This window comes from Erinaceus europaeus, chromosome 14, assembly GCF_950295315.1.
Source record: "Erinaceus europaeus chromosome 14, mEriEur2.1, whole genome shotgun sequence".
In the NCBI taxonomy this organism is placed as follows: domain Eukaryota; kingdom Metazoa; phylum Chordata; class Mammalia; order Eulipotyphla; family Erinaceidae; genus Erinaceus; species Erinaceus europaeus.
The window spans coordinates 78,836,478-78,864,108 of record NC_080175.1 but is presented as its reverse complement, the minus strand read 5'-3'; the positions used below and the strand labels follow the sequence as shown (position 1 = coordinate 78,864,108).

The 27,631-nt window shown below is 42.8% G+C and overlaps 2 protein-coding genes across 5 annotated transcripts in view; both read right to left on the bottom strand.

Annotated features, from left to right (window-relative positions):
* Positions 1–4,745, bottom strand: part of YEATS2 (YEATS domain containing 2) — a 98,182-nt gene extending 93,437 nt beyond the window's left edge. For both annotated transcript variants that reach the window (XM_060172048.1, XM_060172049.1), the window contains exon 1: positions 4,561–4,745. The gene's annotated coding sequence lies outside the window, so the exon portion shown is untranslated. The remainder of the gene's footprint in view (positions 1–4,560) is intronic.
* An 11,419-nt stretch (positions 4,746–16,164) lies between these two features.
* KLHL24 (kelch like family member 24) overlaps positions 16,165–27,631 on the bottom strand; it is a 39,971-nt gene continuing 28,504 nt past the window's right edge. For all 3 annotated transcript variants that reach the window (XM_016192921.2, XM_016192922.2, XM_060172047.1), the window contains 3 exons: positions 26,758–26,946; positions 25,215–25,403; positions 16,165–19,068 (listed from right to left, as the gene is read on the bottom strand). In XM_016192921.2, coding sequence (XP_016048407.1) covers positions 18,868–19,068; positions 25,215–25,403; positions 26,758–26,946 — 579 coding nt within the window. In that variant the 3' untranslated portion in view covers positions 16,165–18,867. The remainder of the gene's footprint in view (positions 19,069–25,214; positions 25,404–26,757; positions 26,947–27,631) is intronic.

The window sequence follows — 27,631 nt, the reverse complement described above, 5'->3', positions numbered from 1 at the left end:
AAGGACCGGCCTAAGGATCCCAGTTCAAGCCCCTAGCTCCCCACCTGCAGGGGAGTCGCTTCACAGGCAGTGAAGCAGGTCTGCAGTTGTCTATCTTTCTCTCCCCCTCTGTCTTCCCCTCCTCTCTCCATTTTTCTCTGTCCTATCTAACAACAATGGCATCAATAACAATAATAATAACTACAACAACAATGAAAAACAACAAGGGCAACAAAAGGGAAAATAAATAAAATGTATTTTTAAAAAAAGAATTAAAGCAGGTCTAGGGCTGGAGAAATGGTTCACCTGGGTTGGCATCTGCCTTGCCATGCACAGTGCCCAGGTTTGAGTCCTGGCACCAAGCAGGGGCCCCTCTGGTGCTGTGATATCTCCCCCTCTTTTTGTCTATATGAATGGCAAGTCAGTCCAGAGCGATGAAATCGCATCTGTACCCCACACCACCTACCACCACCACCAAACTCAGTTTAAGGACGAGAAAGAAGGATCAAGCATTTCTGAAATTTATTCTAGGGAAATACCCTTAAGGCTGGGTAATCTACATCCTAACGTGGGCTGTACTCAAAGATTTACCATTTAAATGCCAGTTCTGTTCCTGTTTTATAAGCAAAACAAACCAGAAACAGTCCCTGGCAAACTAGTTTATCCACTGAGTGGATATGCAAATTAAAACCACAATGAAGTGTCACTTCATAGCCGCTATGTTCCATCGCTGGGGAGCCAGAGACGACCCGAACTGCCCCTGCGGCTCCAGACAGACTATGACCCACATAGTCAACGACTGCCACCTCTCCAGATTCAAAGGAGGTCTCGAAACTTTACATCAGGCTCAACCTGACGCTGTTGACTGGCTACGGAAGAAGGGCAAACGCTAGAAGAAGAAGAAGATAGCCACTAGGGTGTCTATGGCCCCCAAACCAGAAAACAAGCACTAGCGAGGATGTAGGGACACAGAAGTCCTTATGCACAGTTGGTAGAAAAGTGAAAGTGGTGCAGCTGCTCTGGTAAATTGTGTCAACCCCCCACCCCCAAATTAAATGGGATCACTACAGTGCCCAGCAACTCTACTTCCATCCCAAAGAACTGAAAATAGGGATTAGAAGAGATTTATACTCCTACACTCTTAGCAGTGTTATTCACAACAGACAAACATGGAGGCAACCCAAGCTCATCAATGGATGAGCGAATAAACAAAATGTGATATACACACACTTCAAATTCAAAAAAAGAAAGAAACCCTAACACAAGCTACCACGCAGATAAACCTAGAAGGCATTAGGCTAAGTGAAATATGCCACTGCAAAGGACAAAGCGGTATGACTCCAAATGTTAGGTGGTCAAAATAAAAGACAGTGGAATAATGGAAGCTGCCTGGGGGGGGGGGGGTTTGGAGTGTAGTTTAAATGAGTACCCTTTCAGCTTTGTTAGGTGAAAAAAATTCAGAGATGGGCGGTGCTAACTGCAGTGTCAGGAATGTATCAACACCATCACCCTGTGCACTTAACCTCCCTGAGGTGGTGGATGGGGGAGACTTTCATGCCTGAGGCTAAGTCTCAGTTCAACCCCCTACCCCACCCCAAGCCAGAGTGAAGCAGGACTCTGGTGAAACCACAACAATAAAAGACATGACTAAGGTGATACATTTTTAATGTATATTTTACCACAACTGAAAAGGAGGGGAGGGGAGAACACAAGAGTTACATTAAGTTCGATTTTCCCACTAGTATCCATCTCCCTCCTGATTAAGATTTATAACTCATTTATTCTAAGGGAAGGGGAGTGGCTTAAAGAGAGTCAACATTGCAAGCTCCACATCAAGTTAAGTGGTTTGTTTTTTAAGATTTTATTTATTGATCCATGAAGAAGACATATGGAGAAAGAATCAGGTATCACCCTGATTCATGTACTGCCAAGGCCTGCTTTACCCCACTGCGCCACCTCCTGGACCACAGCTATGTGTGTGGGGGGTTTTTTTTTGTTGTTTTTTAACATCTAAAGATCTCATGACAAGTCAATTAAAAAGTGAAAATACAAACGAGCATATCTGTATGGTCTCAACACACTGGCTTCCAATCTAATAAGCATCCCAAAGGCAACAAAGGACCTGAGAGACACTTCATCTGGTAGGTCACATGGACCGTGTTGTGTGTGAGGCCAGGGGGTTCAAGCTCCAGCACCATATGGGAGGGAATTTCCTGTCTGTCTTGTCCTCTCTCCAAACATAAAGAATAAAATACCAGGCTAGGCCAGAGAAGCAGTTCTGCAATATGATTGTATGGTGAGGCCCTGGGTTCACTTCCTCAAAAACAAAAAAAAATGCACAGGACACACACCTGAGGAACCAGAGTCAGTTCCCTGGTTCACACCTGCACCGAGTCAAGAGCAGTGGCAGTGCTGCAGCTTTCTCCTGTCTCTCACCCTCTACTAATAATACTAAGCCTGGTGTACTGCACCAAAGTAAAAGACTCTGGGATGGGAGAAGAGGGTTCAGGTCCTGGAACATGATGGCAGAGGAGGACCTAGTGGGGGTTGTATTGTTATGTGGAAAACTCAGGAAATGTTACACATGTATAAGCTACTGTATTTTACTGCTGACTGTAAACCATTAATCCCCCAATAGAGAAAAAAAATTCCCATTGGCTAGAAATAGGTGTAGGTATGACTTAGGAAGGAAGAAGGGACAGAGAGAAAAATGGGGACCTTGGGAGAAGTACTGCAGTTTCCAATGGAGGGAATGGGGACACAGAGCTCTGGTGATGAGAACAATATGGAAGTATACCCCTTTTATCTTATAATTTCGTAAATCAATATTAAATCACTAATAAACTAGGGCAGGGGTAGATAAAAAAAAAATGGTTATGCAAACAGACTCATGCCTGAGTCTCCAAAGTCCCAGGTTTAATCTCCCGCAGCAGCGTTAAGACAGAACTGAGTAGTGCTCTAGTATTAAAGATAAAATAATAAAAATTAAATCACTAATAAACTAAAAAAAGTCACTGGGAATGGTGGGATTATGCAGATACTGAACTTCAGCAATGATTCTGATGCATAAAAAGTCATAATGGAGGAGGACCTAGGCTGGGAGTGAGTGTTCTGCAGAAAATTGAGAAATTTTACCCATGTGTCAATAACTGTACTTTCTATAAACCATTAATCCACCCCAATAAAAAATAAAGAAAAAATAAATATGCAATACATCCTAAACAGAATTCCAACCTTAAACTTCTCTTTGATTCTTCTCAGTATATAGTACCATCTCCTTGTAGTTGCTCTAAACAAATACCAAAAAAAACCAAAGGGCCCTCTCTCTCCCCTCTTCCTTTCTATTCTTTCTGCAGCTCCACTGCACAGCTGAGTCCAAGGCACTGCAGTGAGCACCCTAACTACTCCCCAGCTCCCACTCCTGCAAGTCTCTTTCCTACTTAAAACCTTTACCGGATCCCCCCCCCAACCCCGGCAAAAAAAAAAAAAAAAACAACTATTCCCAATCAGGGCGGGACCTATCTGGCACCTTTGAAAAAGACACCGAAGACATACCCACCAAATGCTCATCTCTCCAGACAGCAAAACTACAGGTGCTGTTTCCCGCGTTTGCTGGCCTGTATTCTTAAAAAAAAAAAAAAAAAAGTGTTTTATGAAGAGTGATTACTACTTGCTTGTTAAGATAGAGGAAATGGTACTGTTGAATGCTATCTAGTCTCACACCGCATTTTACCCTGCTGGGGAGAAAAGGGCATAGAAAAAAAAAAAAAAAAGGCAGGTAGACCGAGGATGACTGTTACCTGCTTAAATAAAAAAATAAAAATAAAAATACCTGCAAGCAAATCCGGACTCTCTGCCTGTGTCAGGGCTGCGGGGCTGGGGATATTTCCCCCTCTACCACGGCAACCACTACCATTATGATTGCTGCATTACAGGATGATCATATTATTATTATTGCACCACACGATAAAATGGTTAGAAATCTCACTGTCTCCCTGCAATCTGGACACAGCCCACCCAGCCCGTCTCTCTCCCTTTTCCCACCGCGATCACGAGCTTTCAGCTCTGGGGCTTCGGTTCCCCGAGGCCCCCTACCCGCCCCCGCCGCAGTCCTTAAACCCCACTCCTCAGCCTGGAAGGGGAGGGGGCGCCGGGGGTGCAGGCGGGCTGCGGCGAGCCCCCAGGACTCGGGGTACACCCACAACTTGCTGTGGCGGGGGCCACATCTTCGCCTGCGACCCCACCGCAGGCCGCACAGCCCGGAAGCCAGTGCCGCTGGGTGCAGCCCCCGGCCCCGGCCCCAGCCCGCGGGGAAGGCTGTGTCCCTAGAAAAAGACCCCGCACACACGCGCACCCCCAGATCCCGCCGTGCAGGCACCCCCGCGGCACCCACTCACCGGGTCCCGCCTCCCACTCGGCCCCCGGAACCCCCGCCCCCTCCCCCACCGGAAGCCCCGCGCCCTGCGACCCCGCAGGGCCCCCGCCGGCGCGCGTGGAGGGGGCGCGCACGTGCCCGCGCCGCCCCGCCCAGACAATGCCCCGAGAGCGCCGCGCGCGCCCGCCCGTCCCGCCAACGCTCACCTTGCCTCGGACGCCCGCAGACGCGCCGGCTTCTCCGGGAGCCGCGAGAAGGTGCCGGGGAGGTGAAGGAACAGGCGAACCGGGCCGAGGAACCCCCGCCACGAGGCGCCGGCGACCCTGGAGCCCGCGGAAGCACTCTGCTCGGCGGAGCCCGCCCGCGCGGACCGCACGTCAGCGGCAGGGGCGGAGCGCGCGTGGCGGCGGCGCGCGCGGCTCGGAGGCGGGGCTCGCCGCCTGTGGGCGGGGCGCACGGGGCCTGGCTGGGGCCTGGCTAGGACTGCGCTATTCCTGCGGCTCGGGGGCGGGGCTCGCGGTGTGTGGGCGGGATTCACGAGTGTGGGCGGGGCTAGGCTAGGGCTGCGGGGCCCCAGCCTCAGCCTCAGCCTCAGCCAGCTCTGGCCAAGCTGCCTGTGGGCGTGGGCGTGGGCGTGGGCCCCCGCCAAGGCGCCAATGCATGCCATTTTCCTACCTAGAAGGTGATGGCGAGTGCTGACCTCAAGTAAATTATTTCCACCGGCGTTTGTAAAGCTCTTACAGAAGTAGCCATAGTTACTCTGATTTATGAGGTTTTTTTTTTTTCGGAACATAGACAACAGAAATTGAGAGGAAAGGAAAAGTAGAGAAAACTGCAACACTGCACCACCGCTCCTCAAGCTTCTCCCCTGCAAGTGGGGACTGGAGACTTGAACCTTGGTCCTCACATATGGTCACATGTGCTCTCCACCAGGTGCGCCACTGCCTGGCCCCTTATTATTGTTGTTGTTGTTGTTATTATTATGATTATTAACATTACTTTTAACCAGAGTACTGCTCTGCTCTGGCTTATAGCAGTGCTGAGGACTGAACTTGGGACCTCAAACATGAAAGTCTGTTGGAGTCTCTGGAGCAGACTGAGTACCGGGGAGAGACTAAGAGTCTCAAATGAGACTCCTATATGGCCACTTGTATAAGTTGTGTCAGAAAAAAAAAAAAAAGAAAGAAAGAAACAGGCTTTTCAGTGTGTCTCCTTCCAGGAAAGCAGAAAGGAGCAAAGTTGAGAGCCAGGGGCAGGTGATCTTAAACTAGAGGTGCTGGGCGAATTGACTAGGAATCGTTGAAGAAAGTAACTGAGACCCCAAGAGAAGGGAGAGCTGAAAAACCCAGCAAGAGCTTTGTGTTTCCGTCAGTGGGCAGGAAGAGGAGGGATGGAGAAATGAGACTTGGGGGGCTGGGTGGTGTTGCACCTGGTTGAGCGCACATATTACAACGTGCAAGGACCTGAGCTTGAGCCCCCTGGTCCCTGCCTGCACGGGGAAAGCTTTGTGAGTGGTAAAGTAGTATTGCAGGTCTCTCTCCTGTATCTCTTTCTGATCTTCCCTTCCCTCTTGATTTCTGGGTGTCTCTATCCAATAAATAAAGCTAATAAAATTTAAATAAAGAGAGAGAAGTGAGACTTGGAAAGGGATTCATTCTCAGCAGGTGCAGAGGCAACAGATCTCAGCAGCCACCAATTCAGCATCTACTGCCAGCAGAGTCATGGTGCAAGGAATGACCTGGGGACATGGAAGCAAAGGCCACTGAGGACAAGAGCTCGACTTGATGGTTCTGCACACAGATATGAGAACCTTCAAGGTCTGGAAGCTTCCCTTTGATCCCAAACATCACAGAGAAATCAATATGGGGGAGGGGAAGTTCTAATAGGACTACAACTTTAGATGGACACTGCTTACCCAAAACAAGACTCTTGAAGGCCAGATAACTTCAGGGCTGGCAAGATAGCTCACTTGAATAGTGCGCTGCTGTGCCCTGTGAGTGACCAGGTTTGAACTTGGCCTCTACCTCATAGAAGGAAGTTCTGGTGCTATGGGTTCTTTCCTTCTGTCTTTCTCTGTCTTTCTGTCTCACTCTTTTTTTTTTTTTAAATATTTTAACTTTATTGAATAGAGACAGTCAGAAATCAGGAGAGAAAGAGGAGATAGAGGAGAGAGACAGAGGCACCTGCAGCACAGCTTCACCACTTGTGAAGCTTTCCCCCTGCAGGTGGGGACCGGGGGCTCGAACCCAGGTCCTTGTGCATTATAATATGTGCACTCGACCAGGAGCACCACCACCCAGCCCCTCTGTCTCACTTTTTATAAGTTACGGGGTGGGGGGGGGGGCACAGAGAGGCTTTCATGAGTAAGTTTAAGATTAGTCTAGCCCTCAAAAGGAATGAGAGCACTTGACTAAATTCAGTTATTTAAAGAAAAAGAGCAGGGCTAGGGAGATAGCAATGTGTTCTGCAAAAAAAGATTTTCATTCCTTTGTCTGAAGTTCCAGGTTCAATTCCCAACACCACTATAAGCCAGAGCTGAGCAATGCTCTAGTTTAAAACAAACACACAGGAGTCGGGTGGTAGTGCAACAGGTTAAAACAAACACGTAGGGTGGGGGTAGATAGCATAATGGCTATCCAAAGTGATTCACATCTGAGGCTCCAAAGTCCCAGCTTCAATCCCCTGCACCACCATATACCAGAGCTGATTAGTGCTCTGGTTAAAACACACACACACACATACACACACACACACACACACACACACACACACACACACACACACACACATTATCAGCTAGAGTTCTGGGAGGCACTGTCCCCTATCTCCAGCCAGAAGCTTACAAACCAGTGCCATTAAGTGTGTGTGTGTGTGTGTGTGTGTGTGTGTGTGTGTGTGTGTGTGTTGGAGGGCAAAAAAAGAGGTACTTTTGCCTTTACTGACAACACTGAGTCTTTGTGCTAGGCCTGGGATGCCAAGTTGCTATGGGAGAAATAATAATTTATTAGTTGAAATAACTTGTGGTAGGACTTTCTGTTTTTAGCAGCCAAGTACATTCCTGCATGACACATGAGATTTCTTCAATGTGTTTCTTACTTTATTGTCTTCGACTTCCTTGACAATTCTTTTGTTGTTGTTTGTTTTGTTATTGTTGTGCTAGACATTTCTCTTGGGCTTTGCACCTGCATAACTTCACTGCTTTAAGTGGATTCCTTTTTCAGAAAGTGTGATGAGAGAGAGAGAGAGAAAGCCATCACTGGTGGAGTTTCTCCTGTGAATGATGCTCCTCTGTGATAGCGGGAACTCAAACCTGGGTCCTTGCACATGGTAGTGTGTGCTCTATTGGGTGGGCTACCTCTCTGGCTCCCTTTCCCATTTCTTCATTTCTTCCTTCTTATTAGTGCAAGGAGTTGAACCCCCCAAGGCTTCTAGAATGCAAGCTGGAGAGGGAAATGGTCAAGGACTTGCATGAAGAGATCTTTTAAGACTGAAGATCTGGATAAGATCACAAGAAAAAAAAATCATGTAATGAGAAAGATGGAAGGATAAAGACAGTGGCAAATGACAGAAGGACTGGGAGTCGGGCGGTAGCGCAGTGGGATAAGCACACGTGGCGCAAAGCACAAGGACCGGCATACGGATCCTAGTTCGAGCCCCCAGCTCCCCACCTGCAGGGGAGTCACTTCACAGGCGGTGAAGCAGGTCTGCAGGTGTTGGTCTTTCTCTCCCCCTCTCTGTCTTCTCCTCCTCTCTCCATTTCTCTCTGTCTTCTCCTCCTCTCTCCATTTCTCTCTGTCCTTTTGTCCTGGTTCATTTCGCCAATATTTCTTCTTGTTGGTTTAACCATTTTATATATTATGTTGTGAGTTCTCTTTATCAGTACTTTTCAAATTACTGATCACTATTGCCTGGATTGACTTGTGTTTAAGTAAGGGAATTAGAAGGTTCACAGTAGTGGAAGTTAACAGTTGTTTCAATAGTATTTTAATCCCCAATTTGGAGTTCAGTGGCTTAAAAGCCTTTTTTGTGCTTTTTCTTCCCTGTAGGGTATGGGAGCCTGAGGGCTTTTAAACTGTAAGGAGGTTTCTTAGCTTAATTACTGACTCCTGACCAAGAGATAAATCAGGGTGTGGCAGAGATAATCCAGTGGTTATGCAAAGAGACTTTCACAGCCCCACTCTATGCCACCAGGTGTAGATCTTCTCCTGAGTTTCCTGGTTAGTTCTCTGTCCCCTGGTGTCAGCACAGGGCCTCCCTGCCGCTGCTCCAGATTCTGAGGGCAGTAGCAATGGAGACTCAGAGTTGCACTTGGTGAGTCTCAGGGGATCCCTCTCCTCCCTTCAGCCGTCCCCTTGTTGGTGGAGCAGACTGGAGGTGGTGTCTCCGCTGATAAACCGCAGGCCACTTAGTCTCTCCCTAGGCTCCTCTCTGGCCACCAACCAGCCACACGTGTTTGCACTCTCTGGTGATTTGGTGGGTTCCTGAAGTTGTTCTAGTCCTGTCTTGTTTTGGTCCCAGGTGGTCTCCTTTGGTATTCCTCATTGACCCGAGAGAGAAGAAGAGAGAAACAGGTCTGCTGCTGCTCGTAGCCCATTTCTCTCTGTCCTATCCAACAATGATGACAACAACAACAACAATAATAACTAAAACAACAAAGGCAACAAAAAGGAAATAAATATATATTTTTTAAAATGACAGAAGGACTTTAGAGGTGAGCAAGAGTAATTCTGGGTGATGAAATAACACGGCATGACCTGTGTGTTACTGGGGTGGATGGGGGTGAAGGTCCATTGACTAGAGATCAAAATAACGCAAAGTTAGAGGAAAGGAATGGTGGGCTGGGGAGAGAGCATAATGGTTCTACAAAAGACTTTCATGCCTGAGGCTCTGAGGTCTCAGGTTCAATCTCCAGCACCGCCAGAAGTAAGGGCTGAACAGTTGGTCTGGTCTTTCTCTGTGGTTCTGTCTCATTAAAATATATATATACAGGCGGTGAAGGAGGGCTGCAGGTGTCTATCTTCTCTCCTATCTCCTCCTCCCCTCTCAATTTCTCACTATAATAATATCCAATAATAATAATAATATCCAATAATAATAATAATAATAATAATAAAACAATTATGTTGCCACCAAGTCCAGTGTCAATATTAACAACTAGGACTTTCCAGAAAATAGTGGTGGGCGTCAGGCAGTGGCACACCAGGTTAAGCGCACATAGTATGAAGCACAAAGACCTGTACAAGGACCCTGGTTCAAGGCCCCCCCCCCACCTGCAGGGGAGCGGTTGTGTGGTCACTTTGCAAGTGGTGAAGCAGGTCTGCAGGTGTCTATCTTTCTCTCCTCCTCTGTCTCCCCCTCCTCTCTCGACTTCTCTCTGTCCTGTCCAAAAAAATTGAAAGAATAGCCACAGGAGCAGTGGATTCATGGTGATGTCACTGAGCCCCAGCAACAACCTTGGAGGCAAAGAAAATAGGGGCTGAAGGGGGGCTGTACAGTCCTAACACTAGGGCAATGAGTCTCGAGGTGTTTTGTTTTTTTCTTTTTCTTTCTTTTTTTGCCTCCAGGGCTATTGCTGGGGTTCGGTGCCAGTCCTATGAATACATCACTCCTGGAGGCTATTTTTCCCATTTTTGTTTTGCCCTTGTGGTTGTTATTGTTATTGTTGTTATAGCTGTTGTTGTTGTTGGATAGGACAGAGAGAAGTCGAGAGAGGAGGGGAAGACAGAGGAGAGAAAGATAGACACCTGCAGACCTGCTTCACCACTTGCAAAGTGACCACACAACCGCTCCCCTGCAGGTGTGGGGGGGGGGGGCTCGAACCAGGGTCCTTGTACAGGTCTTTGTGCTTCATACTATGTGCGCTAACCTTGTGTGCCACTGCCTGACCCCCATCACTATTTTCTGGAAAGTCCTAGTTGTTAATATTGACACTGGGCTTGGTGGCAACATAATCGTTTTATTATTATTATTATTATTGGATACTGCTGTTTTCGACAGGTTATGTTGTTTTCAATGGGCTGGCTTCACGGGCGGGTAACAGACGACCAGGGAATCATGGTTGAGCTGTAGGCAGTATCTCTTTATTCATGCAGGATGCAGCACAATCTAAGAGGAGCTAAGCTAAACTCAAGGTACAGTACTGTAAAACTCACAGTACTGTCTTTATATATACTTGCCAAGTGAGGTGGAAACAGGATATGACATAGAGAGGGTGGAGAGAAAAGTGACTGGTGAAAATCAGAGTGTGACAGAGAGGGGGCAGATTAGGCGAGAATCCTATCACTGAACCACAAATGCCCTGGAGGGAGGGTGGAACTTGTTAACAGTGGTTATGTAAATAGAATGAAGTGGTTATGTAAATAGAATAGTGTTTAGCAGGGGGGATTTAAACCAAATGAAACAGAAGGGGTCTCATGCATACCAACAGGATACAATGAGAAACTGAGAGGGGAGGAGGAGATAGGAGAGGCGATAGACACCTGCAGCCCTCCTTCACCGCCTGTAAAGCTTTCCCCCTGCAGGTGGGGACCAGGGGCTTGAACCTGAGTCCTTGTGCTCTGTAATGTTAGTGCTTAAACAGGTGTGCCACTGTGTGACCCCCATTTATTATTATTAATTATTATTATTATTATTATTTAATCAGAGCACACTGTTCAGCTCTTTTTGATGGTTGGGTGGGGGATTGAACCTGGGAGCTCAGAGCCTCAGGCATGAGAGTCTCTGTATAACCATAATGCTGTCTCCTACTTGAATGTCTTGGAATAAGCTGCTTAACCCCTTTGAACCTGGTTTTTCTCTCCACACACAGGCATGTTGTGAGGATTCAGTTAGGATGCAGTGACCCAGCAGGTGGATCCTTACACCAGTCTTTGCTCTTTGTGCCATGTGCGCTTAACCTGCTGCACTACTTACCCAGCCCCCCACCTTTTAAAGGTTGCAACATGTGCTAGTCTTGTGTTTTCTTAGAAGCAGGTCACCAGAGAAGATCAAACATGCACAGATTTTAATAAAAACATGTAAGGAAATGCTCTTAGACATCAAACCCAGATTGGGAAAGCCAGAGAAGGCTGAGAGAGCAGTTAGGTCCAAAAAAGCAAGCGAGGGAGAGGAAAAGAAGGCTACCCAGAGCACTCATCATTCCTATACATGCATGGTTAACTTTATCTATTTGTGACTCAAAAGTCCTGATTGGGGCCGGGTGGTGGCGCACCTGGTTGAGCGCGTGTTACAATGCGCAAGGACGCAGATTCCAGCCCCCGGTCCCCACCTGCAGGGGGAAAACTTTGCGAGTGGTGAAGCAGTGCTGCAGGTGTCTCTCTGTCTCTCTCCCTCTCTACCACCCCCTTCCCTCTTGATTTCTGGCTGTCCTTATCCAATAAATAAAGATTAAAAACAAAATTTTTTTTTTAAAGTCCCATTTAAGGGAGCCAGATGGTGGCGCACCTGCTTAAGCATAGACATTACAGTGCACAAGGACCCATGTTCAAGCCCCTGCTCCCTGCCTGCAGGGGGTGAAGTCTTCACGAGTGAAGCAGGACTTCAAGTGTCTCTCTGTATCTCCTCCTCTCTCCTCTCAATTTCTCTCTTTTCTCTCAAAAACAAAATAGAAAAGGCGGGGGTGGGGGGGATGACTGCTGGGCAATGGTGGATTTGTAGAGCCCCAGCGATAACCCTGGTGGCAAAAAAAGAAGGGGAGGGAGAGGAGGGAGTGGAAAAGGAGGAGGAGCAGCAGGAGGAAGAAGAAGGAAGAGGAGAAGAAAGGGAAGAAAAGGAAGAAGTTTGTGACGATTCCCCTTGATGTGAGGCCTAGTATACCAACTGGGGCCCTAGGAAGCCTCAGTGTCTGTCAGTAGGCAGAAAGGAAAGAAGGGAGAGCTTAGGCCACAGCCTTTCTGGGGGTTTTCATGGGAAAGACTAAAGGAAGGCTAAGCAGTTCAGGACTGACTAGCCTGAGTCACTCCAGCAGGCTCAGAGACATAGCGGTTGTTGTTAGTTGCTTGCTGTCTGGCCTGGGAGAAATATTAACTCAGCTGTTAAGAATGATGAAGTTAGGGGCCAGGCGGTAGCGCAGCGGGTTAAGCGCACATGGCGAGAAACTCAAGGACCTCGGTTAGAACCCTGGCTCCCCACCTGCCGGGGCGGGGTCGGGGGGGGGGGGGTGGTGTCACTGCACAAGTGGTGAAGCAGGTCTGCAGTTGTTTTTTTTCTCCCCCTCTGTCTTCCCCTCCTCTCTCGATTTCTCTCTGTCCTATCCAACAACGACAGCAATAACAACAATAATAACGATAAACAACAAGGGCAACAAGAGAGAGAAAAAAATAGCCTCAAGGAGAAGTGAATTCATAGTGCAGGCACGGAACCCTAGTGATAACCCTGGAGACAAAAAAAAAAAAAAAAGAATTTACTTCACCTCAGCTTGCATGGAGCTTGAAGGAATCATGTGAAATGAGATAAACTAGAAAGAGAAGGATGAATATGGGATAATCTCACTCATGGAAAGAAGTTGAGAAATAAGAAAAGAAGGGAAAACACAAAGCAGAACTTAGAGTGGGTTTGGAGTAGTGCACCAAAGTAAAGAACTCTGGAGGGGAAGGGGGTTTCAGGTACTGGTCAGTCATGGAGGAGGACCTGAGCTGGGGCTGAGAGTTTTTTTGCAGAAAACTGAGAAATTTTACACATGTACCAACAACTATATTTACTGTAAACCATTAATTCCCTAATAATAATTTCTTTACTAATTAAATTTAATGCAAGAGAAGGCGAGAGAGGGGCTGGGTGGTGGCGCACCTCACTGAGCGTACATGTTACAATGTACAAGGACTCAGGTTTGAGTCCCCAGTCCCCACCTGTAGGGGGAAAGCTTTGTGAGTGGTGAAGCAGTGTTGCAGGTGCCTGTCTCTCTCCCTCTCTTTCACCCCCTTACCTCTCAATTTCTGGCTGTCTCTATTCCAATAAATCAATAAAGATAATAATAAAAAAAACTTAAAAAAGGGGGGAGAGAGAAAAAAATACCTACAGAGAGGGAAAGAGGCAGAGGGAGAACCTTGTAGAGCATCACTGACACATCATACCAAGGATAGAACTCAGGGTCTCATGCTTACAAGCCCAGTGCCTTATCCACTGCCTGACTTCTGGACCCCATGACTGGGGGACTTTTGAAAACCAAATCAAAACATTAGAGTGAAAATGCTATGGGTCACTTCCTGTTAGTTACAGATCTTAAACAGGTTAACATATTCATGTGACTCAGACTAAAATGACTGTTTTAAAGATCATTACATGTAATTATACATCCATATAATGAAGTGTGAGTATGCAGCTAAGTTCCCCTTTCACCTGCCCTTCAGCCATTTCTCTTCCCCACATACACCAGGTTTTAGTCTCTTGTTTATACTTCCGGTTACTCTGTGAGCATGTCGGTAAACACACACATTTACTTTCCCTCACTCCTTTTTCACATAACCACTTTGATATGTGTAAAGTAAAAACAGAACATCCAAGTTTTGGTCAACAAAATTTAATACAACCAAATAGTCAAGTAATAATGATTACAAGTCATGTTATTAGACATAAAGAACTTTTCAGAAATTTTAAGAAATTAAATCTATGCACAAAGTGTATTTAAACAAAAAGTAACTATTATTGTGCTACAACTGAACTCAGATCAAAGAGATCCAATTTTTTTTTTTTTTTTTACTGTGAAGATGCTGGAGCCTCTAATTGAAAGTTGATGACATCCAGCTGCTGCAGGTTTGCACAGGTCTGCAACTCTGCTATCTAACTTCTGAAGCTCAACAAAAACTGAAATGAAAAAGCTGTAGGGAGGAGTGTTGGGGAGGGAGAAGAGGAAGAATTTATTTAAGAAAGTTAAACATTTAAAAAGCCTTTAGAGGAAGAGAAAAAAATAGCACATAAGCAGAACCAAAAGAAAGTGGATATGCTTTTTTTTAACATTATATACAGACATTTCAAATGATGTTCATAGGGTTTAAACAATGCAGGATAGATGTTTTCTGATTCTTATAAAGCACCTTGGTATATATATATATATATATATATATATATATATATATATATATACAACCAAAGAAATATCAACAAGCTTCAAACACACAACAGTCTCTCTTTATGTTTCTTATTCTGCCATGGTGCTCATTAAAAAATTTAAGAAGGAAAATCTACTTAATAGGAAACAAATTTGGAACTTATTTAAAGTGAGCTTTATTTAGATTGAATACAAAGCTGAGACAGCACTAGAGAACTTCAGGCACGGAAAAAACCAATTCAGATGCCTTTATTTCTAAAACACTAGAACAATTATTTTTCTTTGGAACAATATACTAGTTACAACTGCTATTTTCAAAATTATTAGATAATCACCTCAAGCACTCAGTAAATTTAAAATCTAAGGCAATCACACAAATGTAAAACATTCATATAAAATGCTAAAAAAAATGGTCTGAAGTATGTTGAAAATATTTCTGGAACTGTCAATGTATGCTCCTGGCTCAAGTGGTTTCCAGTGCAAAGCCCTAGATGTGACAACAGGCACAGCTAGTTAGTCAAGCATACTGCCTTGAGGGTAACCACACTGCCCCTGTTCTGGTTACTTGGTGTGAGGGATTTATTCAACCAAATAGTGGGGTGAGGGGGTGTAAACCTGGCTTTCAATACAAAGCACAGCAAATTCTAATAAGGCCAAAATTATATTGAGGTTCACTGGTGTCTTGAGTTTAGTAAAATTAAGGCAGTCCACAGGAAGCCTTTGAGAGAGAGTATCTTAGTACTTGGCACCACACACACAACTATGTCTCCTCCTTGAAAATCAGTCTGGAGTAGATGTCTTTTCCACATTATGTCAAGACACAAAGGGCACACACAAACAGTTCAACACCTCTCTTTCCATGTATGGTCTCTCACAGCAATTCTTAAAAACAAACAAACAAAAAAAAAACTGTCGTAGTCAGACAACAGGAGGGGGAAAAAAAACCACCCACACACCTGGTTTACATATTGACAAAAGTATCAATAGTAATAACTGAACCTTTGTCTTTCCTGAGTTATGAAAGGGTATCTGACAGTAGAGATACATAAGCAATTCACATTCACTAAGAGAAAATGTTACCAGTCCACAAAATATTGTCATCTTTCTAAATGTAACAGAATGTTCGGCCACCGCCGTCGTGTGTGTTGCCCTTTTACTAAATTAAGTTTTGCTAGAATCATGAGCTGAAGATTATTTAGTTATGGCACTTTAAACACCCCAAATAGGCAAAATGACAAGTTAATTCCCTCCCTGAGTACATATATCATATTTTCGTAACGCCTGGTTTAAATGGAGCAAAAGCCTGTGTACCAGTCATCCAGAAGGAAAGGTTACTGGCAGGCCACCACTTCATAGTTGTGCAGTAAAGTCAATGGGAAGATCAGAGTAAGTCAGAAAAGAGTCTTCTGTTGTAAAAACCAGACTTCATAACTCATTCACAAAAAAGAAAACGTGGCAAAGGATTACAGTTCATCTCTGCTTCCAATTTGTCGCCTAGCTTTATAAACCTGTATTATATATATTCCTGTACTATATATAAGAAGTCATCATACCCATCGTGTACTTTAAAAAATAAATTATACATATTTGAACTGGGTCCCTACTGCATTGGAGGACACATCTTAATGGTGGTATCTTTTCCTTTCTTTTGGAAAAAAAAAAGTTGGCTATGAGTGCTGTAAAGCAACAGAATACATATTCTAGAAATGCCCAATTAAATCTAATGAGACAGACTTCAGTAAGGTCAACTATTTTTTACTTTTTCTTTTTTTATTATTTTTAAAAATATTTATTCCCTTTTGTTGCCATTGTTGTAGTTATTGTCGTCATTGTTGGGATAGGACAGAGAGAAATGGAGAGAGAAGGGGAAGACAGGGGGAGAGAAAGATAGACACCTGCAGACCTGCTTCACTGCCTGTGAAATGATCCCCTTGCAGGTGGGGAGCCGGGGGCTCAAACCAGGATCCTAATGCCGGTCCTTGCGCTTCAAACCACGTGTGCTTAACCCACTGAGCTACCGCCCAACTCCCCCCTTTTTTTTTTTTAAATCATTGCAAACTGATGAATATCGGTACTTGTTTATGTGTGTCCATGACCATATTACCTAGCTACATATACGTATATATCAAAGGTTTATGTGAACATCACTTATTGAAGAAAATCTGTCAACTGTGTGATATCTAATACCAATCCCTCAATATAATCTATATATCCCTTTTGATATACTAATTATATCTACTTAAAAATTATCAATGCTAACACTATTATTTGTTGAAAACTATTAAAGGAAAGTTATCAGTTGAATCATTTTAAAAAGTTATTTTAATTCCCAAAGAGTCAAACAAGGTTATTGTGTGCCCTATTTAATTTCTACAGTATTAAATTATGTAGAGAAAAAAATTAAAGTATTGGCATAAGGCCCACATTTATAGAAATTCTCTTTTATAGGATTTCATTTTAAAGTTACTACAATAAACACAGATATTAAAAGTAAATATGTAATAAAATACAAGTAAATAGTTCCAAACTTTTACATTAACAAGAGTATTAGCATACAAGTTTTCTTGAGGTCTTATGTGAAATGTTTGTATTTGTGGATGAACACGATCTTACAAAAACACATGGAGTTGACAAGTTTAATTTGTAGTCCTCAGCACTTACAAAACATTTTTCTCATACATAATCTCAACACTGCAAAAACTACATAGCTTCCTTTATCTATAAAAGGTGTAAGGAAAAAGTAAATGATTATAAAGAACTAATGGCCCAATTTAAAACAGTAGGAAACCGTTTCTCCAAATATTGGGGTATCAGAATTGAGTCTAGCTAAGCTTTTCAGTCAAGCATTAAAGTTGATGCCGTCTTTTATTTGAAATCCCTGTATTATTCTATGAGAAAAAAAACCAATGCTAGGTTTTTTTTTGTTAAAACTGCCTTGGTTTTGGGTGGGGGTAGATAGCATAATGGTTATGCAAACAGATTCAGGCCTGAGGCTCTGAGGTCCCAGGTCCAATCCTCTGTACCACCAGTAGCCAGATTTGAGCAGTACTCTGGTAAAAAGCAAAAACAAAAACAAAACTATCTCAAATGAACAGAAATCCTGTGACACTACAATCACATCTCATAATGACAAAGAATACACAATTACAACGTGACACACCAATAGCATCTGGGAAGTCAAGAGATAGCAGGCTACCCAAGTTCTATCTGTCCATCCAGGAATAACCATCATCACTTGGTTTTTCTTACGTTGCTCTTTGAAAGCTTAGTAAACATGATAAATTGAAGTTGAAAGATCTAAGCAAAGACAGTTATTATCCAGAAGCTTGAGAGCAATCACTGTCTTATACAACGGGTTACAAATGAAAGATTTATCTTATAAAATTGTAACTACTGCTGTCAGTTTTATTTTTTAGATTGCTAATTTTAAAATAAAAATGGACCCACAGAGATAGGTGGTCCCCATTGATTTTGTTTTTCCCCCCAACTGATTCTTGAAAAGCAACGTAACAATAGACTCTAGAACTTTTTAGCTGTTCACAAGAAAGTAGGAGGGAAGAGGTTCTCATTCCAAGCAACATACTTAATGAGGTCAAACCCTACTGGGCTAGGGAGAAACTCTGTCCCTGTTTTTCACGTAACATTACAAAATAGATCTTAACTCTTTTGCCAGAGTCAAGGAAAGGAGTTTCCTTGTAGGACTTGGAGATGATACAAACATCCTTAGAGAACCACTGTGGGTCATTTTCCCTTGAGGGTTTTTAAAGATTTTTTTTTTCCTTAGAAATTAACCTATAATTTTATTTTCCATTTTAAGGGTACTTGCTTTTGTATTTCCTACACAAACTCCTTTCAAAAAAATTTCTAATATAGGACATCAGTTCTAAGAATGAAGCCACGATCATTTAGTATCTTGTGATACTCAAATTTTCATTACATCTTATCAATGACAGAAATAATCTTAATAAAATTAATGAATTTGAATTTTTTGTGAGAAATACTTTAAAATGATTTCTCTTAGAATGACTGAGATCTCATCTAGTGAAGCCTTGAGTCATGCAAATATATATATATATTATATATATATATGACAAAATAAGAAATGTACAGTCTTAATGATAAACATACATAAAAGAAGAGACCATTCACAGCTTCCTAACAGCTATGCAGGTAGACATGATTTCCTACTCTACATAGGTTTCTTACAGACACTAAGGTATGCTCTCTTCAAAGCCCAAGCAACAACTACTACTATGTTCATCAAATGAAACATTTTTGTCTTCAGTTACAGGAAACATTTTATTAAAGTTTAAATATTGATCTTTTGGGGAGAAAGGCACCACAATTATTATTTTTACTTTATGTGTGTGCTCGCATGGCACAAAGGATATATGTCAAGTTTCCATTTTGGAGTTCCCAAAACTCTTCTCTTGGATTGGCATGGCTTCTTGGATGAGGTATCCTGGCGTTAGAGTTTAAAGCATTTCTCATTGTATCTATGAATAGTCACACAGCCATGATAAGACACTGGTCTGGGCATTGCTGCGACCCCTGTAATGATACTTGTTGCAGGATCATAACAGAGAATAGTGTCTGTGGCTTCTCCATTTTCCCGTCTTCCACCGAGGATATATATTTTACCATTGCACACAGACATACCACAGTTTTCCTGTTTAAACAAATACATAAAGAGGAACTGTTAAAGCTAAAGGATTTGGTAGTCAAGTAAAAATTGGCACAAGATGTGCTTTTAAAAGTAAAAGCCAAAACAAACAAACAAACAAAAAACCCAGTAAAATAAAAAACTTAACATCTAAAATAAGCCTTCTTCTGTTTTATTCCTGCCTTATGTAAGTGCTAGATAATCTTACATAGGTGGGTTGAGCTTTAAGATAAGACTATATGTTAGTAATTGAGGCTGAGATGAAGTGAGGTTGGTGGATTAATAGGTTTAAAGAGCTTGCTTACTCCTTCATACAGTGGCTATCACATCACCAAAGAGTAGGAACATTAGCCATTAGATGGAGTTACCCACATGTTGAATGGATGAGCTATAACCAAATTATTGTAGTGCTGTTATTAGTGACTTTTTTTTTCCTCCAGGGTTATTGCTGGGGCTCCGTGCCTGTGGAGGCTATTTTTTTTCTTTTGTTGCCCCTGTTGTTATTGCTGTCGTTATTGTTGGATAGGATAGAGAGAAATCGAGAGAGGAGGGTAAGAAGGGGTGGGGAGAGAAAGACAGACACCTGCAGACCTGCTTCACCACTTGTGAAGCGACCCCCCTCCCCACATGTGGGGAGCCTGGGGCTGGAACCAGGATCCTTAAGTTGGTCCTTGCGCTTTGCACCATGTGCACTTAACCCGCTGCGTTACTGCCTGGCCCCTTATTAGTGACTTTTTTTTTTTTTTTTAAGACATTTCAAATATATGATCTGTTGAATAAGGGAAAAGCAAACATAACTGACATTAAAAAATAAACCACTCGGGAGTTGGGGAGTAGTGCAGCGGGTTGAGTGCACGTAGCGCAAAGCGCAAGGACTGGCATAAGGATCCCAGTTTGAGCCCCTGGCTCCCCACCTGCAGGGGAGTCGCTTCACAGGTGGTGAAGCAGGTCTGCAGGTGTCTATTTTTCTCCCCCCCTCCATTTCTCTCTGTCATATCCAACAACGACAACAACAATAATAACAACAATGGCAACAAAAGGGAATAAATAAACATAAAAAAATAACCACTCGGGGCATAATAGTTATGCAAAACGACTTTAGTGCCTGCGACTCTCATGTCCCAAATTCAATCCCCAGCAATGCTACAAGTCAGAGCTGAGCAGTGCTCTGGTAAAGATAACAACAACAACAACAACAACAACAGCTTCTCACAATTTTCTTTTTTTGGCTGCCAGTGCTGGGTCTTCACAGCTTTGGGCCGATTTTTTCAGACAGAGACCTTAGCACTGAAGCTTCTTCTACTGTGGTGGGGGCTTTTAGATACTTCTGGTGAAAGTTAAAAATCAAGATATGTCGGGGGTCGGGCGGTGGCGCAGTGGGTTAAGCGCATGTGGCGCAAAGCGCAGGGACCGGCGTAAGGATCCCGGTTCGAGCCCCCGGCTCCCCACCTGCAGGGGAGTCGCTTCACAGGCGGTGAGGCAGGTCTGCAGGTGTCTATCTTTCTCTCCCCCTCTCTGTCTTCCCCTCCTCTCTCCATTTCTCTCTGTCCTATCCAACAACGAATTGCGTCAACAAGGGCAATAATAATAACCACAACGAAGCTACAACAAGGGCAACAAAAGGGGAAAAAAATGGCCTCCAGGAGCAATAATAATAGCCACAACGAAGCTACAACAAGGGCAACAAAAGGGGGAAAAAATGGCCTCCAGGAGCAATAATAATAGCCACAACGAAGCTACAACAAGGGCAACAAAAGGGGGAAAAAATGGCCTCCAGGAGCGGTGGATTCATGGTGCAGGCACCGAGCCCAGCAATAACCCTGGAGGAGGAAAAAAAAAAAAAAATCAAGGTCTTAAAATAGAAGTTGTGAATGTTAGGAATGATGGTGATAGTAGGACAGAGAAAAGGGCTAGGGTCACTAGGATTGTAAAAAAAGGGCTAATTTTTCAGCTATCCCGCCATTCAATATTCTAAGCATATTAAAAACATCTTTCGAAAAAATTTATTTTCCCTTTTGATTTATTTTTTAGATTATTTTATTTATGAAAAAGATAGGAGGAGAGGGAAAGAACCAGACATCACTCTGACACATGTGCTGTCGGTAATTGAACGCGAGACCTCATGCTTGAGCGTCCAAACCCTTATAACTGTGCCACCTCCCGGACCACCTTTTTTAAAGAATTGTTGTTGTAGTTATTGTTATTGATGTCGTCATTGTTAGGCCAGAGAAATGGAGAGAGGAGAGGAAGACAGAGATGGGGAGAGAAAGACAGACACCTGCAGATCTGCTTCACTGCTTGTGAAGCGACTTCCCTGCAGGTGGGGAGCAGGGGGCCCCAATCGGGATCCTTACGCTTTGCGCCACGTGCGCTTAACCTGCTCCGGTACCACCAGGCTGCCAAAAACCACATCTTTAAGTTCAAATTATTAGTTCGATTTATCCTTTTTCACTGAACAGCTTTAGCTAATTAATTAATTAATAACTAATTAATTATTTTACCAGAGCACTGCCCAGCTCTGGTTTATGGTGGAGCAGGGGTTTGAACCGGGGACTTCTGGAGCCTCAGGCATGAGAGTCTCTTTACATAACCATTATGCTATCTGCCTCCAACCTCACTGAACAGCTTTAAAGGGGAGTCAAAAACTTATTCATAGTGGTCCAGGAGGTGGCGTAGTGGATAAAGCATCGGATTCTTAAGCATGAGGTCCTGAGTTCAATCCCTGGCAGCACATGTACCAGAGTGATGTCTGGTTCTTTGTCTCCCTCTCCTCTTTCTCATGAATAAATTAAAAACTTATTTTTAAAAATGTATTCATAGTTCAAAAACTACCAATAATTTATATATACACACATATATCTTGAAGTTATTGGCAGAAACAACTAGAGAAGAAAAGATAATTCTAAGAATAAGATAATTTCAGTGTTTTTTTTCTTTAAGAGATTTGATAGAAACTTGATTGGGTATGGACATCAATGATTTGTTACAACAAATTTAACACAGTTCTGATCTGTTTATTTCCTTGAAATTCTAAAGTCATTTTTTTTTTTTTTGCCTCCAGGGTTATTGCCAAGCCTCGGTGCTCCTGGAGGCCATTTTTTCCCCTTTTGTTACCCTGGTTGTTTTACCATTGTTGTGGTTAATATTATCATTGTTATTGATGTTGTTGTCTAAAGTCAGTTTTTACTAGTCTAATGAGAGAAAATGTACCCTATGTATTTTGGTGGTTTTCTGATGAGCTAGGCATGTTCAGGGTAGTATAGCCGTAGATGTTTGCTGGTTTTTCTCAGTTTTATCTCTAGTTAGTTTAAAAGATGTTCAGTGTTTGCCTAGCATTCGACTAGTTGCTAGCAATTGTCTTCTTAAGCTCTGTTACTACTTTATATAATGAACAGTAATTCTCAGTGATGATACACTAAACTGTAAAGGATTTGTAAATACACGTAAATACTTGTCACATGGGCGAGTGTGACCATTCCACAGGCTCAGATCTGGTGCAGCACACGTTTACCTCCACAGAGGTCAGGAGAGGACTCTGAGCTATAGAGATGTAGTTCACTTAAATGTGACACCAGAGAGACAGAACTCTTTTCCCTCTGTGCCACGAAGCTGAAGTTTTATTATGTCTCTTTCACTGGCTGAGCCAGTGCCATTCTGATGTATTGATTACTAACTACAGATTGTGCCTCTATGTCAACAGCTTTAGAAAAACAGAACCAGTGGTCCGGGAGGTGGGGCAGCGATAAAGCTTTGGATTCTCAAGCATGAGGTCCTGATGTCTGGTTCTTTCTCTCTTCTCCTATCTTACTAATAAATAAAATCTTAAAAAAAAAAAAAAAGAACCATTATAGTCAACATGTCATATACCTTGGTATAAGGTTATTTTATATTTACTTACTTATTTATTTTGCCTCCAGGGTTATTGCTGGGGCTCGGTGCCTGCACCACAAATCCACAGCTCCTGGAGGCCATTATTTTCCTTTTGTTGCCCTGGTTGTTTTATTGTTGTTGTAGTTATTATTATCGCTGTTATTGATGTCGTTGTTGTTGGATAGGACAGAGAGAAATGGAGAGAGATGGGGAAGACAGAGAAGAGGAGAGAAAGATAGACACTTGCAGACCTGCTTCACCACCTGTGAAGTGACTCCCCTGCAGATGGGGAGCTGGGGGCTCCAACTGGGATCTTTATGCCAGTCCTTGCGCTTTGCACCATGTGTGCTTAACCTGCTGTGCTACCGCCCGACCCCCAAGGTTATTTTAAAACAAGGATTCCATCACTTCATTTATTTATTTATTTACTCAATAACAATTTCCTGGATACCAAAATTACAAGACACATACAAAGAAAAAAAAAAAAACCCAACTTAACCTTAAGAAGACTGAATTCTAGGGACTGCAAAATATTGGGTTTTCAGAAAGGTCATGAGGCATTTTTGCACAGAAATACAGAGACTAATATGTCACGACTTTTCTGACAACCCAATAGCTCAGTTGGATATTGCACCTGCTTTGCTATGTGCACGACCCAGGTTTAAGCCCCACCCCCACTGCACTGGACGGTGCTTTGGCGCTGTTGTCTTTCTTTGTCTGAGTCTCTATATGAAGAAGTCAGGCTACAGTGCTGAAGCCCTGGTGATTTAAAAAAAGGAAACAAACAATATAACAGCTATAATAGAGATTGATAAGGGCAGCGACATATGAGGAACAAAAGAATGATTGAGAGAGTAACCTCAGTTTGTGGTAACTGAGGTGAAGAGTTGAGAGAAAAGTAGAATTCTAGGCCAAAAGGTAGGGAAAGCAATCGAGACTATGGTGACAGTATAAACCAAGGCAGCAGCATATGCGATCTATGTCATGAAAGCAAACTCAATCTCAGTAGAAAGGGATTTGGGCAGCTTTGGGGTTGGTGAACTCCTCCATGTGTTGTGCGGGTGACACACTGCAACTTCCTGAGAACAGAAGCTCCGGTGCCTGAGACCCTGCCGGACACACCCCCACGCCATGCAGCTCTTCAGCTGGCTGTTATAAACTTATGTGTTTCCTTAAGTCACATGAGCTATCAGAGCAAATTCTCTAGTCCAAGGAGGGACTTGTGGGGAACTTGACCTATAACAGGTCATTCTTCTGGGGATAATCTGGGCCACCTTGGCATCTGAGGCAGTAACAGTCTTGTGGTCCTGAGTCCTTAACTTGTGTAACACAGCGGACTGCATCAGAATTGAATCTAATTGAAAGACACCCGGTAATGGCACAGAGTTGGTTAGTGTGGGAATGAATCAACATATATGGTGTGTTGTGAGTGTAGAAACAGTGAAAAGAAAAAGAAAGAATGAAAAAGAAAAGAAAGAGAAATAGTTCTTCTAGTTAATCAGCTGATTAGAGACAGAAAAAGGAGGCTTGGAAAAGGTGGTCAATTCTGTCTTCAGTTTGAAATGGAAGACATCAAGTAGGCAGCTGGAAATTTAAGTGGAAACACAGGAGGGAGGCTTTGGTGGACACAAAGACCTGAGGTCATCAGTGAGCAGTGAGAACATTCAGTAATATAGTGTAAACTGGGAAGAAAGCAGGGGACAGAGGCTCAGCAATAGGCATGTATTAAGGACCTTTGAGAGAACATTTCCTGAGTGGAACAGTTAGAGCCAGATTTCTAGCATGAGAACCAGATTCACTGGTGGAAGGAAGAAGAGCAGAGGCATGAATCCTAAGACTGGTGGGGGGGAGGGGAGCAGGAGCAGAAAAGATGCAGGTGGAGAGTGTGAACAGAGGGGCACAGCCATTTCCTTCCTAATAAAACAAGTAACCTAACCTCCAATTACAGAGGGAAGAAACCAGTTTGGGAACATTTCTTTTGAAATATGCAAGAGAAAAGGATAAGGACTAGAACAGGATTCCAAACAAAGGTCAAGGGAAAACACATCAACAGTGTGTGTGTAATAGCAACTTGTGGGAAAAAAAAAACACAAGAATTGTTGTCATAAAACAATTCCTCAGGAGTTCAAAACAGGTATCACATATGATTTTTGTGGAGCTATAAAAAACATGAAATAATTCAAGCATATGTGAAATAATCGAGTAGTGTAACTACAGCATATTCATAATGGCCATGTACTTGGTCCTAGATTGATGTCTTCTAGACTGTTTTACGTTATTACCTGTCGACTGAATGTATTCTGTACATGCATCCAGTAATCCTCAACTGGATCATAACAATATATTGCCTTGGTCAATCCACCAGCAACGTAGATCAGGTTGTTTAAGGATACAGCTGTTATACACCGCTTGGCAATTGGAATAGCTGCACGGAGTAGCCAAGAATTGGTTTCTGGATCATAAGATTGAACCTAATGATATGTGAAGATATTTAATTAAAATTTTTCATCAAAATTAGCCTACACAGAAACATGATGAAAAAAATCAAAACCCTTACAGAATGAACACTGGCTTAATTATGAAATGTCTGACTTACAAAATTCTCAGAAGAAAAGCAGGTTTCTTACTACCAAGCTGGGCAGAGTAACAAAAACAAATTTTTTACAGGATGAATAGTTACCAGGTTCGTTTCATTAAAATTAACAGCCAGATGTTAGGACAGTCATTAAAATTAACAGTAAGGACATCTAAGCATCAACCAGATTTTATTTTTGTACTTCTAGGGAATTCTTTCTTCAAAGGAACACACATATACACAAAATCTCAATTAAATATACTTTGAAATTTTAAATTCTGAAATAACTGAATTTAAGTATGCAGCATTTGACATTGCAATTCTGTTTACTAAAAGAACAAATTTATTGATAAAATGCAGTTAACTGTCATTAACCCAGTGAGGCACTGGATACTTGTTTCTGGTATACACATGGTATTTCCTGAGATGTCAGGACAGTACCAGATCTTCTTTCTGGGGGAATGAAAACTGTGGCCATTTGGAGCCAGCCTCTGTTTAAATCATAGAAATTTCCTTTCTGCTCTTGTACTAAAAAATTCCTTTGAAATGAAGTGGCTGGAAGCAGTGTAGTTATTATCTTCCCCTTTGCAAATTCACTTCCAAGCTGCGGTTTGTGTGAAGTATCTTTTTATTCTGGAGAGTCTATCAGTAAGAGATCTGAAATAACTTAGTACAAGATCTCAACACTGAGATTAGTCCCATTCCAAAAATATTGGCATATATATATATATATATATATATATATATATATATATATATATATATATATATAAAATTTCTTTTTTTTTCCCCAGAGCACTGCTCAGCTCTGGCTTATAGTGGTACAAGGGATTGAACCTGGGACCTCAGAGACTCAGGCAAGAGAATCTGTTTGCATAAACCTTATGTTATCTCCCCTGCCATTGGTTTACACTTTTTTTTTTTTTTTTTAGCAAATCATTAAAACTAGTAGGAATGTTCTTCTCCTAAAGCATATAAAAGACCAGCCACTTATTAAGAAAGGTCCATTATAATAAAGGACTAGCTACCAACATGATAAGCCTTCTGGATTTCTCTCTTTTTAAAGTTTTATTATTGATTTATTTTTACCAGAACACTGCTTAGCTCTGACTTATGGTGGTGTGGGGGATTGAACCTGTGATTTTGGAGGCTCAGGTGTGAAAGTCTCTTTGTGTAACTATCTACCCCCGCCCTGGATTTCTCTTTTCATCTCTGTCACCGATAATTTCTCTAAGAAAAGCATGGCTTACCTTATCAGAGCAAGTATTATCATCAGGTCCTCCACCAATCACAAACAGTTTGCCTACACAGCTAGTCACAGCAGGTGAACTCACTGCTTCCTTAAGGGGAGCAACTTCAGTCCATCGATTTGAAAACGAGTCATAACACTCAACACTGCTAAGTCTGTTCTGCCCATCATAGCCTCCAACAACATATACCTAGATGCAAAACACATGGAAGAAGCTCGATGACCCAAAGTCTGAAATCTGAATTAGCTGGCTGAAGAATTAAGGAAGCTGTGTCCTTTAAAAAATCCCTTGACAACTATAGTCACAATCTACTTAGCTGTTTCTGAACCCTCAAAACAAATTTGTCATCCCCTAACCACCATTAACAAATCTTTTTAGACACTTTTTTCATGATATTCCCCTCCAGTGGCGTTTTAATACGACCTATATTGTATGTCTGTTTATGTAACAGATATGTACATGTATCTGTTTCTTAGACATGAAACGGTAATTTTTCCACCCCCACCAGGGGCTACTCGAGTTGAGAGTAACAGATAACACCTGACTTATGATGGTCCAACTTACAACTTTTCAACTTTATGGCAGTGCCAAAGCAATGTGCGTTCAATAGAAACCATACTTTCATACCCTCAATTCTGCTTTGCTCTTTTTCCCTAGGAGAGCAGTAAGAAGCGCCATGCTCCTGTGACCCTAGGCGGTAGCAAGCCACAGCTCCCAGGCATGTGAGCGTGAGCAGAGGCAGCCACTGTGCCTTTTTACTTTCAGTACCGTAGTGCATAAAGTATACAAGATATTCAGACTTCATGATAAAGTAGATTGTGTGCTACTTGTTTTGCTCAGCTGTGGGTTCATGTGCGTGTCCTGAGTGGGCCAA